Source organism: Bombus impatiens, unplaced genomic scaffold, assembly GCF_000188095.3.
Source record: "Bombus impatiens unplaced genomic scaffold, BIMP_2.2 scf_0080, whole genome shotgun sequence".
Lineage (NCBI taxonomy): Eukaryota > Metazoa > Arthropoda > Insecta > Hymenoptera > Apidae > Bombus > Bombus impatiens.
Genome location: NT_176499.1, coordinates 269,910 through 285,166, shown reverse-complemented (window position 1 = coordinate 285,166; position 15,257 = coordinate 269,910). Strand labels below are relative to the sequence as shown.

The 15,257-nt window shown below is 39.5% G+C and overlaps 1 protein-coding gene across 1 annotated transcript in view; it reads left to right on the top strand.

Moving 5' to 3' along the window:
• Window positions 1–15,257, top strand: part of LOC100744435 — a 68,087-nt gene that overhangs the window by 45,877 nt on the left and 6,953 nt on the right. The window contains exons 2-4 of the mRNA XM_012394183.3: window positions 355–481; window positions 2,090–2,260; window positions 15,004–15,117. Of these exons, the coding sequence (XP_012249606.1) occupies window positions 370–481; window positions 2,090–2,260; window positions 15,004–15,117 (397 nt within the window). The 5' untranslated portion in view covers window positions 355–369. The remainder of the gene's footprint in view (window positions 1–354; window positions 482–2,089; window positions 2,261–15,003; window positions 15,118–15,257) is intronic.

Sequence of the window (15,257 nt, the reverse complement as noted above, 5' to 3'; positions counted from 1 at the left end):
TAAAGCATCGTAGGATATCAAAATCGCACGAGAGTTCGCATTTAAATGCTACTGAATTTCTCAGTCGAGTAAAACGTAGTAACAAAATAATGATAAATAAACGACGTAAATGAAATTTATCTCGTAATAAATCTATTTTTGCAGACTGCATTTTGAATAGTTATACAGATATGGAAATACAGAATAAAGAACTACGGAAACACGAAAATGTTTTAGAATGAAGGAAAAATCAAAGAAAAAACTGGTTGATTTATTCATGACCGAAGGCAAACAACAGACGTTCCTTCGTCGTTCTTCCTCATGGACGTTTAGCTTGGAAAAAAGGTTACAGTAATTCGCTCCACTTTGTTTCAGAATGCAGAGGAGAAGATGCTTCTTCTAGTCCTCGTCCTCGCGGGCTGCTTGAACGTTCTCGAGATTGTTCGTTGTCAAGAGCTTTCGGTCATCAGGCACTCCGATGGAGACATTTTCACGTTGGAAGGTAAGCCGAGCATTAAATGCAATTACAAATGCTTTTTCTTATTCTTATCCTCTTGACTCGAATAATCAGAGATGGAAGCTGAGGGCTTGGTGACGTTTCGAATAAAGCCACGATTCTTGTTCGCGGAAGAGCGAAACCGTAAATTGCGTAACCGTGATTTGCAGGGTTGGAGAAATCGTACGGGATTTGATATTAAAAACAACGGAAAAGAGGAACGTGCACGTTTCGCGCGGGACCGTGAAGCACAAGGGGCGCTAGGGAAAAAAGCTCGTAACAAATTAACCATGAAATTACAATGTAACGATTTGACAGCTGTATTTCACCTGGCCAGATTATATGTCGTGCTCCGACCACGGATGAAGTTCTCCCCCGTGGAAATTTATCTACGATCATTACTACTTAAGTAATAGCGTGTAAAAGTACAGTTACGTGGTGTTCTTCCTGCTTTCCCGAAAGATCAATCCGAAAGAACCGAAATCTCGCGGACGATGAGATAGAAGTATATTTATATGCCACGCTGAAGCCAATAACGTAGATAATCTAACATTTTTCCACAATACCGTACATTCAAGATTAATAATGTATTCCCAACATTCTCAGTTCGTTTTTTAAACCTATATTCCTTCTCGTATAACTTTCGTGTCTACGTAAGTTGATTTCGAAGCATTTGTTAACCGAAAGATCCTTGAGTTGAAAGAAATCAAACTCCAGACGATTATCGCGTCTAATAGAGGAATATTATGTTATTACCTAAGTGTGACAAAATGTGATCTGCAATAGGAACTTCGTCGCATCTCACTGTAGTAAATTGCAAACTAAATTAGTTAACGAGCTATGTGCATTTTCCTCTTTTGCATCTCTCTCTCTCTCTCTCTCTCTCTCTCTCTCTCTCTCTCTCTCTCTCTCTCTCTCTCTCTCTCTCTCTCTCTCTCTCTCTCTCTCTCTCTCTCTCTCTCTCTCTCTCTCTCTCTCTCTCTCTCTCTCTCTCTCTCTCTCTCTCTCTCTCTCTCTCTCTCTCTCTCTCTCTCTCTCTCTCTCTCTCTCTCTCTCTCTCTCTCTCTCTCTCTCTCTCTCTCTCTCTCTCTCTCTCTCTCTCTCTCTCTCTCTCTCTCTCTCTCTCTCTCTCTCTCTCTCTCTCTCTCTCTCTCTCTCTCTCTCTCTCTCTCTCTCTCTCTCTCTCTCTCTCTCTCTCTCTCTCTCTCTCTCTCTCTCTCTCTCTCTCTCTCTCTCTCTCTCTCTCTCTCTCTCTCTCTCTCTCTCTCTCTCTCTCTCTCTCTCTCTCTCTCTCTCTCTCTCTCTCTCTCTCTCTCTCTCTCTCTCTCTCTCTCTCTCTCTCTCTCTCTCTCTCTCTCTCTCTCTCTCTCTCTCTCTCTCTCTCTCTCTCTCTCTCTCTCTCTCTCTCTCTCTCTCTCTCTCTCTCTCTCTCTCTCTCTCTCTCTCTCTCTCTCTCTCTCTCTCTCTCTCTCTCTCTCTCTCTCTCTCTCTCTCTCTCTCTCTCTCTCTCTCTCTCTCTCTTGTAACTATAGACCATAAAACATGGCAATATAAAAAAGGAACGAGTATCTACTCGCAGATTAAAAATTAAAAATTACGAACACGATTGTTTAGGTTCCTGCACGGAGGCTTGCACGGTGCTCAGCAGCGGAACAGCCAGCCCTTACACACGTAGTCCTTCGACTGCAGGACTCGTTCCTCCCAACAACACCTGCACCTGCCAGTGCAACCACGGCCTCCCTACCTTCCGGGAGGATCTTCACATCTGCGTGAATGATATTCACGGTAAGCCGCTTTAATCCTCGCGCCGTATGGTTATTTTCTAATGAACGCAATCAACTCCGTATACACGTCGATGCTTTCCTCGCAATTCGAGTCGGTCGAGCCCAATATGAAACCTTCAGTCTGGAAATAATCCGACTGAATGTGCAGTATCTTTTCGATGATGCGTATCAGAACATTGTCGATTTCCCGCTTGTATGATTATCCGTAAGAATCGAGTGCACCCAACGGTACCACACACGTGTACGTTTCGCGATGGTCCATTTCTGCTGCGGTCGGCCGAATCGCGTTTCAAAGGTCCTTTGGTACTCGATCGATGAAGAATCCTGCGATATTTATCCCTTCCAGACGGCCACGTCTTCCTTTGCAGTGCCGAGAAAACGATCCTGAAAGTACCGTTTCCAAATGGCGACGATTTCAGAAACACGCTACATGTAAATTAACATAAATGTATAACTGTCAAACGGAATTTCACCTCGATTTCTGGTTGTATCTTTTCGAATTTCGGTTTTTAATACGCATAATCCCTTTTATTATAATTAAATACGAGCAAGTTGCATTTTGGTAGCCGATTGCAAATGCCTGCCATTCGCTTAAAACAGTCACGTAAGACTGTTTAACGATCTTACACCGGACAAACAAGCGCTGAAACGCGATTTAGCCGAGAGGAAGATTTTTCTCTGATGCGCGATACTATTTCAAGTATCATTGTCTTAACCCTTGAACCCGCGAGCAACCGGATTCTCGATTTGCATACACAGAAAGCATAGAACCTGCGAGTTACAACTTTTACGCTAGATATTTTATAAAGGATATTATGTAAATAGATGGCAAAGTATAGTTCAAATTCGCGCCACGAAGATATAACGTGCTTGGAGAAATGTTACAAGTCCTATAATTCAATCTGCTGGTAATAATTTGTTTCATAGTCGAGACACTCCTGCGTTTCGTTTCCATGTTTGTAGCTGTCCTCTTCGTAATTCCATTCAGCTGTGTCTTCTCCTATTCCGCGATCGAGCAGTTGCATGCACGTACCGTTTTCAATTGAACCGTGTCATCAGAAATGATTGCCCTAGCTGTTCATGCAAATGGTTCTCGGACCACGTACTTCTGCATGACTTTGCAGCAGCAGCGAACAACTGCACGCGTGCAACACACTACAATTTCAATGGTACACGTCGTTTGCTGAAACAAGGAAAACGAGATTTCTTTTTTAAAAAAGTCAGATTGTTCAAGGGCGAATGAAAATTGAAGCTGCTGCACGAGGAATGGCGAAACTGACAGATAATCTCGTTATTGTACTCGGAATATTCGATCCGCATGACGCGGCACCGTGAAACGTATAGTTAAGTCGATGTAATCAAAGGGTAGTTGACCTGACTAATTGGATTAATTTGCAATTTAAAATGTACTACGCGTAGCCCGTGTTTCAGAGGGAAATTAATAAGGAATTTGCTCTGATAGCGGTTAACCACACACCTTGTATTTCTGATTTCAACGTGTTCGATCGCCCAGCAACTGTATAATGTACTATACTTAAAACCTCGTTACACGTCACCTTGAATATTATCTTTATCGAATCTTGTCCACAAAGATGCGGACTACCAACTTAAATGTAAAAGCATGTACGATTATGGATAACTATAATATACGTCAGCAAATGTGAATATTGACACGATGAAGACGTAACGGTAAAAAAGAAAATATTGTAGCGTTAAAATGAATCGGAGGAGAATTTCTGTTTCTACGTGTCTAGAAATTAAAAGGTTCAAAGAAAAAAAATTGTTTAAAGCAGGTTACACCGATATTCTAAAAAGGCTCTCGCTCGGAGTATCACAGTGACATAAAACTAAATTTTCGATCTTCTCGCTAGGATTTACATTTCTTTAATTTCAAGCAAAGAGAAAAAAAGAGTGAGATGTAATGTATTCAGTATATTATCCGATGAAATCTCTACGACCTTTAGAGAGCTATAGCAACGGTCCTCATCGATCTCGATTTTCTAGGCTTGCCAGAATCGCGACAAGACAGTGCGAAATCGTTACATTGCAACGCTGCCAACCGGAGACTTCGATGCGCGCACAAGATACGAAAGCGCGAGAAAAATTGCGGCGCCATTATTCAATCGTATGATGGTATCGGCTAAATTATTGCTACCTACGAAACCTACTTTTCTAAAACTTGTACTAATCGTTAAACTTTTCATGAAAATTCTCTTATTAATTTTATAAATGGGCTAACAATGTTTACGCGTTTATTGGAAATTTAAATAAGCAAACATTTACAGAATATGTACAAGAATGTACAGAATATGTCCAAAGTAAAATAAACATTATAACAGTTGAACGATAAAACGAATTTCTATTTAGATTTCATTTTTAAACTATTATATTATATTATTAAACTATTCAAATTTTAAAAGATACTATTTTTCATGTTTAAAAAGGTCGTAAAATTTATGCATTTTTAGAGACACATCCAACATACTTGTAACCTACTTCTACATAAAAAGAAGAAAAATTCCATCAAATGTATAAACCTAAAAAGTTTAGACGATGATTTTATTCTTCGGTTATTATAAGATATACTTAATTAAAAAGAGGAATTTGAGATAGACATGCACTGCATGCATATAAGTACGAGTGGATCCGATAGCTAGGTATTCGCCAGTCGAGAAGTCGTGATTCGTCGCCGAATATCTTGCCCAGTGATCGTAAGCTATGAATAGTAATGGAATACCTTCACGATTGCTGACCCACGTAAGGACCGTGCCCGTTGCACGGTATCTCATTAAAGTTCACTGCTTCGTATCAAAAAGTTCAGACGATACAGCATCCGCGATAATTAACGCGCATCGCGTGTACGAAGGACGAAGGAAAAAAAATCTGGCAGTGAAAACCTGAGAATACGAGAACAAGAAGTTACAATAACTAAAAATGGCCTCATAAGGAGAGGAGTTATGGCAGAAATAAAAGGGAAACACAAAGACGCGAATGAAAGGAATTTTAAGGGAAAGAAGAATACGTGGAAAGACAAAGAACGGTACGAAAAAAATACAAGTAATAAAATCATCAAGCTTGAGAATGACCTGCTAATTCCTAGAATCTCCAAGTTCTATTCAGATTTTAAAAGACGTGTTACCATTCGTGTTTGAATGGCAATGAAAATTTGATACCTTTCAACGTGATTAATAAAATTATCACAAAAAGCACGTGTGACATACATCTTATATATACACGTTATGACAGTACATGTGTACGCACGCAGACATTATTATATACAGTAATTTTGTTCAGTTGTCAGTATTCTTTGTGTATCGCGCTTTACATTCGACGCACGTTGCAGCAAAACAATTCTGTTCCTGAGCACCGTAATTTCCTTCCGTCTGCACGGATGTCACTGTTCCTTGTCGTGCATTTAGCTAATACGCGTCACATCTTTTAAATACTTGTCATAATCTTAATCTTCATAATCTCCATATATTTACAAAATATTATCTACCTATACAGTTACGAATTCGAAACGAATTAAAGAAATTCTCAGACGTCGTTTAGGTATCGATCCAATTTTTTTACACACGATATTTTACACGCGCGAAAAGTAAAGAAAGCTTTCAAATTTGAAATTCATTACTCCGAATAGTACAGTTGTCCTGGACAATGAGTAGTTTACTTTATGACCTCGAGATCGTGGCAGAAGGTCGCATGCAAGTTTCACCTTATGACCGAACCCCTCAAGCTTACCAAACCAGCAATAATGTAACCATGCGACCCTAATATTTCATGTGCACACGTATTATGCACAACTTATTTTCCATCAGGCTACTTCGTAGACGCACATGACAAACGAAGTAACATTATTGTGCACAGAGTTCTCCGATCCCATTACCATTTACACGAATTAATTACAGCTTAGACGCAAATTTCAATAGAAGGCAACGAACCGCTAGTTTTTATTTCAGGCCACGCTAACATCTATCTACCCGTTTAATGAGGATTCAAATTCAATTGGTTGAGTAAGTGTCCCATTGTTTCTGGCGTCACAATCGTGACCTTAATCTCTCCAAGACCAATAAACCATAAAACGACTGGTATTCCTTTGCTATTCATGCGATCTTAATATTAATTGCAATAATCTTATGAGTTGTACACGTGTACGGATTATTGGTAGAGCTCGAAGGAATCATCTCACCGATGGTTGGGCTATAATTTTCATTCCTCGCGTTGTTCCTCACGTTCGTCCTTTTCTCGTGTTCTGCGTTGAGGCAACTACGTGAAACAAGTTTCCCGACGAAATTGGTAAGGGATTCTTAACCAAGCTATGTTCCTTACGGATATCCAATCGATGATAAACACTTGGAACGCATTGCGTTTATTAACTTCTTAATCATTTCATGCATCGACGGACTGTTAATCGCACTTTCATCTTCATATTATTTAATATTCAGCCAAGAAGACCGATGCAATCTCTACGGTGAATTATCGATAAATTTCGTAATATTCATTTGCAGTAAAATAGTTTGTCTTCGAATAAAGAAACCCATTTACGAAGATAGATATTTATCCATCGTCTTCGTCTTCCTCGTCCAATTATACTCGATACAGGTTTATTACACTCGTAAACTACTTAAAATGAAGCAGGAAACAAAGTCGAAGATCGCGGTACGATATAACGTGGACGGTCATAAAAATCTTCGCTTTATTTTTTGGCACAACCTGTTTCAATTACAACAAGCACAGAACGTAACCGTTTCTTGTAACTGGATAGCCTTCGATGCTAAATTGATGTTGCGAGATTACTATCACGATAAAATAATCTAATCTCGATAAAATAAACCATTATCGCAAATTTTTTCTATGCTCGTCTGTAGATGGAATTCTAACGAGATGGAATCGAGTATTAATTAGTGAATAATTAAAATCACGCATTTTACACGAATGTCCGTTATTCAAATGATCTAGTCGAACTAAAACTTAGATTGCCTATATTTTAGATAACTTCAAAATTGTTAAATCACGATTGAAACGTCATATAATTTTTTATATTTTCTCCACTGTATCGCCAATACTGTTTCCCTTCTCTATATTCTCAAACTCTACCAATGCTTTAACTCTAATTCGTCGACGCTTGAAAGCCTATCGACTCTCCTATTCCGCACAGAAATCTTTAACAAATATATTTTTTGGCAAGCTCTTATTTTAGCACATCTTTTATAAACGACGCGTCATAAAAGCATTCTTCTTGCAAATATTGTGTTGAAGTAATTGCTTCAAGAAAAACTCTACACCTTTTCCTTTCGTATATTCGTGACCAGGAGACCGCTATTACGAAGAGAATAGAATTTAGTGAAAAAACTTAAAATAAAGAGAGGCCCATATTATTGTGCCCCTGAATATAAATTTTGTTTTAGTATACAAAGTCTAGAAACATAAGAGCTATAAGTAGATTTCTATTGCTGTTTCTTGTAGCCTTCAGCTAGAGCTACACACCAAGTTAATCTTTTGAAAATGTTCTTTGTTATAAATATGAACGTGCTCCCTATCATACTCTTCTTCCTATTGTATTATAACACCGTAAGAGTGAGGATCTGGATCAGCATACACTTATATTTATACTTATACCTATACTTATTTCAATATATTTTTCTATTACAAATTCATCCACTGGTTCCTCTATCAGTCAACTTCAACATATTATGTAAGTCAGGACGCACTTGGCAGCGAGGCTTGAACATTAATACATCCAGAAGCTTTTTACTGGTCGAAACTATGCAGCAATGCCGTATATTCTGGCGACGTTGGCATCTGTCGGAATGGCATCCTTCGTCGATTTCACGTGCCTAAAAACCTGGCGAACTTGCTTGTCGAAGTATACGACACGTATCCAGCCGCGTTAACAGTACCCCGGTACGCGGATTATCGCATTAAGGTGTACTCGAGGACTGTCCGGAGGAACAATGTCGAGGAATTAATCATGTCGTCAGGATGGACGAGTCTTTCTGCGTCTCGAGGCCGTGTCATCGTCGCGATACATCGTTCTCGTGAATTTCACAGTTTTCTTGTCATTAATTTTCGCCGATTTCCCGCGGCATCGAAGAAACAGCGCCAGGTTTATCCGCTTTGCGAAAACAGAAGACATATTTCACAAGGCCAAAAGATATTTCAAATTTCACGCAAAATCCGCTTCTCGTCGCTCGATCTGTCACGTCGAGATCCACTCGCGCATTAGTCAACGAAATACCGCTTCGACGATTCGACTGGAATCTTCGAACATCGGATTTGCATAAAGAAAAGAATTCAGAAATGCAGGAAACGGTGATTCATCGAAAGAATCCTAAGCAGTGTGTTTAACCGAAGCATCTGACAGAAAATTACGATTTCTTCTTCATAATAGTCAGAATAATTTATGGATAGATATCGTACGCGCCTGTATAGCTATCGCGGTTTAAAGCGTACGCGAGAAACGTTTTAAACGGACGTAGTAATAGGTACGTATCTGTTTTTCGCAGAGGCTGACGCGTAGCTCGTGGTAGCCGGTAATTAAAAAAGCTGAGCACAAGCCAGTGGTTCGATGCCGGCGTCGTCAGGGTCAACCGGTCGTGTCAAACGTGTCTCTTGCCGTTTTGCAAGCCCGCTCGTGTGTCCTATGCAGCCGATAAATAACAGATTCGCGGTTGTATAGTTGCGGCGAAGTCTGCACGCCAAGAGAACACGCGGTGCAACCGTACGTTGATCAAAAGTACCGCAAGGAACAATATCTCTTCCTCCTTTGACTTGTCCACCTCGATAAAACCATCTTCACGGCGCCGCGACTAGTAAATGCCAGTACGTACACACGATTTCGAGTCGAAACCACGATCATAATAGCGTAAAGTCGACAATAGTCGGTGGAAGCGAAAGTTTCATTCAGCGGATAAAAGTCTCCTTCGTTATATCGTTCAAGAGATTTCAAAATAAGAATTTTTTCTTCTTCGCAAGAATTCACCCTACGAATTAGGAATTTGAAAATTCTGTAAGAAAAGGGTACTTATTCCTCAGCACTAATCGTGTTAATTTATTTCAGTTACGGTGGATAGTTTTTGCCATCGAAGTCAAACAATACGCGAGTCCTTAACGCTTCTTGAAGTAGAAAGAGGATCACAAACTGCAAATCTTCTCTTAATAGGCAGTATATAGTTATCGTAAATAATTATAATCTTCAGCCACTCTGATTATCCGTAATTATTCCATCCGTACACGCACTCAGTGTTCGAGCCACGTTTATACTAAGTCACCTAACAGCCACGGTCGAGTTAAGTAAATTCATCGTAATTTGTTCACTGTTTACTAATTCCTACGTCTTTAAACGAGCTTATGCAGAGTTTCTCTACTTCTACCGTCTCTGCAGCGCCTTCCCTCTCCGTGAACATTAATAAATCATGTGCAGACGTTCATTCATATCAGGCATTCTTCGTGTTAAACCATCAAAAGAGAATCGAACGACGGAATTTACCACAAAGCTGTACCAGCATTGGTATTCATCGAAACCGGGTAGCTATAATTTCACCATACCAATTCCAAAGTGACTTTATCTACAAGAGCCTGTGGTTCGCTGAGCGAAAAGGCAGGAAGATCGGTTTCGAGGATTGGTCGTGGTTCGACGGAGGTCAAGGTTCATCGGCGAGTATCGTCCCGTTCGCTCACTTCCCGGGGTCGAGCTTGCTGATCGTTAATCAACGGCTCTTTATCCGCTGGTCGATCGTAGAAGGCACAAGTAGCCGGGCCAGCGTCCTCCTACGAGCAAACGAGGACACCGAAGAAGAGAGCTGCCGGCGTTAATTGCTCGCTGGCATCGATTATCGTAAATCGTGTCGTTGAACGACCACTTTTAACGAGATACACGCCGGTGAATCGCGTCGACCGAGAAAACTTGAATGAGAGATCTATTCCTCGAGGCCCCTTGATGAAAGTGAGAAGACGGTTCCGTAGCTGGTTTCACGATTTTCAACGATGGAGGGGCGGCGTACCGATTCGAAAAAATCGACTCAATGCTTCGCATTACATAGTTACGAAATGCGTATAGTAAATGAGAATCAACGTGACACAGTTTTTTTTATTAGCTAGTATATAATCTGAGGATACTAATAAATCTTACGTAGCTATGGGAAGAAATTTATTAGAAGAAATGGCTATGGCAATTACGTATAGTGACTCACGGAAATGTTCGAAACACTTGGGGAAACTTTTTACAACTATATTACGCGCGTCATATAAAATGTTTTGGAATTTCATTGTTTAATGAGACACAGCTATTATATTGATACAATTTGAAACAAAACTTTAAGTGCATATAAGAGTCACGATATCTATCGCAACCATGCACTTCGCAAAGATCATCCAAGTATTTGAATAATCAGCTATTCGCTACATTTGTAAGCTAGAATATTTAGTGTAGCTATGGATTATATAGCTATGGATTATTGCATAATAAATGTCATTTTCCAACGAGCTCGTTTTGTACGTTCCATTTTTTCGAAGCTTCAGTCTGATTATTCTCTTCGCTCTTAAAATATCCCCGTTCTATTTCTTGCAAAGTGCACCGTGCTGAAACATGATTTACAAACCACTTTCCTTTATGGACATAATAAGAGTATCTCCATTGAGGAAAACAGCAAAAATACTACGTTTTTATACAGAATCAATATATCCGATAAGAAACTGATAAAATCGCAAAAAGATGTACCGATGTAAACGTTTTTTACTCTGACTAAAAATGTTCACTTCAAGATATGCTACGGTTAAACGAAATTCATTAATACGACAACCTAATATTATATTGAAAAACGTAACGATAAGAGAAATCCTTTCGCAGGATACTGGGAATTAAAAAATCACTCCGTTAATAATGATTGTTTGATTTTCGAGAAACTAAATATTAGTTACGTAGGTATTTTCGTAGTAAAATTATCTCAGTTAGGAAACTAGTCGTGAAAAACTGAAAGTAAGATAAATATAAGATGCAAGAGCTTTGAGAAGCCAAAAGGTTTCGTCTAATAGAATTATTCGAGCACTCGTCGGCAACGATTACGTTTATTAGGTAAATGGACTTACTAAGTCTCCATTGAAATTTCCATTGGAACCGCGCGAAGAGCGAAACCATTAGGAACACGAACCGCAATTTACGTCTAGCGATCGTGATTCCGTATTAGGAGCCGAGTATTACAACGCTGTCAGTAAAAACAGCTTCTCGTTGGTAGCCCTAATCGACCGCAAATTTCTCGTTGTTCCCAACCGAATGCACTTTCGCGCAAATTCTTCGCGACCATTAGGAATGTACCTGTACCTATCCGAATATTAACCTTAATGCAATTCTTCTTCGCATGTCCATGAGAAAAACGTACAAAAGGATACGCGTATCTCTGGTAATAACGCCACGACCGTCTTTTTTCTCGTCTAGAAATTTCACGGTAAAGCTTCGATAATGGTACACGCAAACGCGTGAAGCGAAAATAAAATACCAATTGTGCGGACACGGTTTCCAGCGTTAAAAGATTGAAAGAGAGTTCTACTTCTACGAACGATGCAGCTAGCATAAGGCGGATCGAGCAATTAGTAGAACGCAAAGATAAATCTAGGCGGTCAGGGTCGGGACCTCGGATCGGTGAATATGCGCCACCAGGCACATGGCATTTTCTCTTTTGGCGCACACGTGTCGCCTTGTACGAATCTGCGTATCCGACCAGGAAAGTCAACGAAAGATCTACGAGACTCTCCCTTCGGCTTTCTCCTTACAGAACAATGATGCCCTACTAAACGTGACCAGGCCGATTCGACAACCTACCGAAGATCTAGACTCGTCGAGAACACTCGGTTGTATAGATCGGTAGATTAGGTAGTCGTGCATGATTCGCGGCACGATTCAAACGTAGTGAACGCGGCCCATCACGCGGCGAAAGAAGCATCGTTCTGCGTTGCAATTACTTTTCCGAAAAACAATGGAATATATATTCGTTATTTTTGTACAGACCAATGATACGTTAACTGGCTCGAGACTACGACGATCGCGCGAATTCGCTCTTGCCTCGCTACAGTATAATCATTACGATAATCAAATATTCTCTTTTGCTAATATATCCGTTTTATTAATGGGAGAATTATCGAAGAAGTTACAGATATTGGATTTTGTAAATGTTAATAAAATTATAGCACTCGTGCAGTTTAACACTGTGACTGCTACGTTGGTCATATATGACCAATGGTTTTTTCTGTGACGCCACGGTGGTCATTGATGACCGAAGCGCTTGAACTTCTTACAATTGTAAAAATTGTATGAAAATTGACAGTTAGGGCATTTTGAATATAAGCGATAAATAGAAGATACTTTGAAATAAAAAGTGCCCCATTGAACGATTAAAAACTTTTAGTAGAACATCATTAAAAAAAAAATATGAGAACGAATCTTGCATCTAACGGTGCACTGTGTTTGCATCCATATCTTCGAGGGATAATCTACGAATATTATTATAAGCACACCTTAAAAAATAATCGTAAATGCTGCTTTATAATCATATAATTGAAGTTGGAAGTGTGCACACACCTTACTATTACATATAGAATGAATAAATACTGTTTATTAGTATCTTCTACACGTTTCAACAATATATTCTGGACGTTTTGCTTACGACGAAATAACAAACGCGAATGGTTTGTTGAAATAAACTAAGCCTTGTTATATGGTAATATGTCGCTTTCAACTGTTAGCAAGGCGCCACGGTGGTCACCCGTGACCACCAAGAAGATAAACGGCCCATTGGAGAAGAATGTTGTCTTACATCATCAATTTATTATTATTTTGCCATTATATGCTTTGAATAATAAAAATACTCCCATGGCGTCCTGAGGAAAACGTGTGATTTCGTCGTGGCAGTCAAAGTGTTAAGATAAGCGCCAATTTCATATCTTCTAAGATATGATACACTTAAAAATAAAATATTTAAAAAAATGTCGAAGAGTATGAAGAAGTGTTTAACTCCAAATTCAACGGAAAGGACAATTTTGGTAACACGAGATCGATTGACGACACACTGGATTCTAAAGCTGTACACGAAAGTAACACATTTTTGATATCTTGTGCTTCTTTTATAACAGCCCTTTAAACAATTCCGCGAGAAACGGCATTTTCCGGAATAGCTAGTTCCACTGATTTTCAGGAATACCAGCGAACCGCACAGTAGATACGTCAAACACTTAAATCTTGATAAACGGCAAAGCATTATCGTATGACATTCTCTCGTTAAGGAACCGGTCCCGTCTTCGCCGCAATTTGCAGCCGTGTCGGCTCGCACGAGTTTACCGGCTCCCTCTCTCCCTCTCCGTTTACTCTATTTCTACGAAAAACTTATCGATAAATAATGCTCGTAAAGAACGCTCTATTAACGATATTAGTATTAAAGATTTCTTCGAAGACAAGAACTGAAAGGTAAAAACCGTTCAATATCGATGTACGATATGTATTTGATAGTGGCCGTTTATTTGCATTATCGTGCAAAAAGATTGACTGAAACGTTCTAAGACCGGTTTTATTAGGTACCAGATTACTCGCGATGACAATTCGCTCGCCATCGACAGAATCATTAACATTTTAACGAGCGGTCTCTTCTTTCCGACAGAGACCTCGTAACTGTTAATTACAAATTAAACAACATATTTTGTAAGGTATCGTAACATTCGACACGGATCATGCCACGTTAAGAATCTTCGGTCTTGGAATTCGCTCCTCGACGATTCCATGATACGAGGACACCTTTTTTACAACCGATTAAATAGCCCTTCAAAGAGAATATATCAAAATTCGAGGCAACCAGTAGTTAATTAACATATTTACGGATACGTTACGTTGCTTGTACCTGGTTTCTCCTAACTGTTACCTCGATGAAGATTCTTTTTTTCTTTTTTTTTTCTTTATTAAGGACTTAACTTTACAGGAAATAAACGCGTCAACGAAATAACGTATAACCGCGCCCGACCAATTTTCTCCAAAGAGATCGACCATCTCACGAGATTCGGTGCATTCGACAAAATACAAACATACGTGGTCTTTTGTACATTTCCTGATCAAAGGAAGCGCTCTGTCCATTGTGCCTTCGTGCGGAGCATACCGAATTTTCGAGCGAGCTGTATAATTGCACCGCGTTCAGATTACCGCGACCGATACGCGACTGAAAACTGCAAGCCGTGCTTTCGTGCATACGCACGAAATCGCCAGTCACGACAAAAACGTTAACTTGTGCGGCAAGAACACGTTCGTTCGTCGATGGGTGTGGTATCCCTGAGAGATCGCTTGGGATTAGAGAAAACGCGAGGAAACCATCAACGGAATATCATCGAATTTCAAACGATAAATATATTTTGCTATGATACCTCGGAATGAGTCGTGAAATTCTTATTCTTCGATTTGCCTAATTCTATTTTATAATTCTATTCGTTCTTTCGTACGTATTGGAGTATCGATCGGAGAAAATAAATAAAAATAAAAAAAAAAGAAATATACGCTATATTTCGTAGCTACAGAACCATTCTGTAAAATTGTGAATTCATCTACAGGTACAAGGTACGAGATACGAACGAGAAGTTGTCTTCAAAGTAAGATTAAAATCATAAAATCGAGAAAACTGTACTTACCATTCTCTGTTTCTTGCCCATGATTTTTATATCGTAGACAAAATATAGAAAACGAATAATTCCGTTTGAACGATTGAATGCTTGCAGAGTGCAACGTGGCTGGTTTCGTCAGTAACACGGGCCAAATCGAAAGGGTGCCGTACGTGTTTTTACCTCAACGTGGCCAAATAATATACCCCCATGCAGAAATTCGATTCGAAGGTAAGTTAAATCAATCGGAGAATATTGTGAAATTTTACACCCTCAAAATCATCTCGAACGTTACACATACTCTCTGTAATTCTGTCGTTATCAATCGATCAATGTCTCCGACGTTGAAAGCACTAATTTTTTATACGATC